The 2,614-nt window shown below is 41.0% G+C and overlaps 1 protein-coding gene across 1 annotated transcript; it reads right to left on the bottom strand.

The window, feature by feature from the left end:
- On the bottom strand, positions 1-806 carry SCP2D1 (SCP2 sterol binding domain containing 1). The gene has a single exon (XM_004698151.3). The coding sequence runs from the start codon at positions 481-483 to the stop codon at positions 13-15; it is 471 nt and encodes a 156-aa protein (XP_004698208.1). The 5' UTR covers positions 484-806; the 3' UTR covers positions 1-12.
- Positions 807-2,614: the final 1,808 nt, after the last annotated feature.

Below are 2,614 nucleotides of genomic sequence, written 5' to 3'. Positions count from 1 at the left end.
AGTTTTGTATGCTCAAAGTTTAATCCAGTCTTTGAAAACTTTTTCCAGCTTCTGGCCAAGCAGCACTTTGCCACTCACTTTGAATTTGCCAGCAAGGAATGCCCTCTGAGGATTCAGTCTGCCCCAAACCAACTCCATAAAGATGGGCTCTGGAATGGTGAAGACCGTGTCTGCTGGGAGCCTTGCCGATCCTGGATACATGTCCCCCTGCCCATTCTTTAGGTCGACGGTCCATTGCAGAATGGTCTTTCCATCTTTGGTGATATCCAGCTGAAAGATGGCATTGACTTTCTTCACCAGTTGGGCCCCCACTTCTTTGATGTGACGACTAATGTCCTTGAACACTGGAAAGCTCTGAAATTCTGACAACTCTAGGGGATGTGACGCAGCAGACTCGGGAGCTGAATTCAATGTCTCGAATTGACCTACCTGAGGTCCATCCCCTGCTTTGATTTTAGGTTGATGGTCAATTCTCTTCCACATCTTATTGTACTTGTCCTCTTCCACCTGCCATCTAGTTTGTGAGCAGCTGTGGTCAACTTAATATCCAAAGTCAGATTGTGACATCAAAAATCAGGCACTAGCAGGCCTTGGGGCGTGTGTGTATGTCCTACAGGCTCATTGGGCAGACAAGAGCTAAAATGTGACACGGTGCAGGGTCTCAGATAACTCATTGTGAGGCAGATCCACATGGCACCCCAAGACTTTCAGGGTTTGTTGGTGCTGCCACAACCCCAAGAAGGTATAGACCCACAATGAGCACAGGCCAAATTGATCCCGGGCATTCTTTGGTGACTTGAGCTCTGTCTTCCCAATGCTTGTATCTTCCAGGGAGCAATCCTAAGCAAGCAAAAAATTCATTCTAATTCCTTTACATAACATACATGAGATAAATCTGTAAAATCTATAGAAAACATGAACATCTTAATAAGAAAAATATGAATACCCAATTAAAAAGGCAAAAGACATGAGCAGATAGTTAACCAAAGATGACATCCAAATGGCCAACAAACATGAAGAAATAGTCATGATCACTAGTCATCCAGGAGATACAAATCAAAGCTACATGAAATACCGCCTAACGCTGACTGTGATTGCCAAGGTAAAAAACAAACAAACAAACAGAAAATAACAAATGCTGGAGAGGCTGTGAAGATGTAAAACCACTGTGGAAATCAACACAGTGTTCCCTCAAACAGCGCAGAGTATAAATTCCATATGAGCCTGCCATCTGATTGCTAAGGAAGTAAGTCATAACACACAAAGACAAGGCACCTCCGTGCTCACTGTTACACTGCTCACAGTAGCAAGAAGATGGAAACTACCTAAATGCCAAAGTAGAAGAAAGGATCAATATTTTGGTATGTACACACAATGAATACTATATGTTGTTAAAAAACAAAAAAAAATTTTTTAAATAGTGACAAAACCACCAAGAACCTCATGAAATAGATGCACCTGAAGAACATTATGCTGAATGAAGTTAGCCAATCACAAGAGGACAAATATTATTTTTAAAAAACCTCTGTTATAAGGGTAAAAAAAATAAAAACCAAGATAATAACTTTCATATCAAAGTGAACAGACTCTGGAGTTTGAAAAAAAAGAAAGGGGAAATGAGGGTGGAGGGTGGCTAGATGGTCAACACATACCGACCTGGATATAGTGGAAGATGGTGACCCGCAGGAGGGAAAAAAGAAATCAATGAGATGAGGGCGAAAAACAGCTGTACCAAGAGCGATGTACTGTTGGTTGGCCAACAAACAAGGTCTTGGTACATCAATACACTGTGTGCTGAATTAAGACACGTATTATCCCAGCAACCCCGTGACGCTCATACTGTTATATTCTGCTCATGCTCATTTACATTAGAGTGTCTCAGAGATGCATCACCATTGGGGCTCACCCTCTTGAAGCTGTGTTATTTGTTTCATTATTTTTCAGTAAATGAAACCCAGGGATGTTGAGCCTACAGGGAAAGAAAATATAATGAGGGTTTGGGTAAGAGGCATATACAGGGGTGGGGGAGACAAGAAGGAGATGATGTCAAAAATTCCAGGAAGGAAAGTATATTTTGGAAAACACGTCTGATTATGGAAGAAACTGCACAATTATGCTTGAGATAATTGAACCACGGAATGATATGACATATGTATTGGCTCCCAACTTACAGCAAATTAATTTAAAATAAATAATAAATAAAATAAAGGCATAAATCCAGGAATGGTTTTTGGGACTCTCATTAAATCCTAGTCCCAATTTAAGAGCAATAAGTCCTTACATGATGGCCCTACTCCATACTCAGCTTCATGAAGTGATCACTGAAGATAAGGGTGCTACATCAAAGTGTGGTGAAGAAAGCCGATGATGGCCAGCTATCACTTGGAATAGTGTCTGGGCTCTTAAAGGCTTGTATTCAAACAAGAAACCATCCAAGTGAGGAGTCAACTAAGTTCATACAGAAGAAGTACACCAGCTTATGTGACCCAAAGATGACAATTACAAAACTCAAATATGGCGAAGAGAAAATCATCCAAGCAAAAAATTATAGACACCACTTTATGGAGTGCTATGGCGGACAGTGAGAGCCCAAAACACATCTGCAGAGTATCCA

Source organism: Echinops telfairi, unplaced genomic scaffold (genome assembly GCF_000313985.2).
Source record: "Echinops telfairi isolate 266 unplaced genomic scaffold, ASM31398v2 ScPeMD7_5592;HRSCAF=6446, whole genome shotgun sequence".
In the NCBI taxonomy this organism is placed as follows: Eukaryota; Metazoa; Chordata; class Mammalia; order Afrosoricida; family Tenrecidae; genus Echinops; species Echinops telfairi.
The sequence above is the reverse complement of the archived record's forward strand: the minus strand, read 5'-3'. Positions and strand labels throughout refer to the sequence as shown.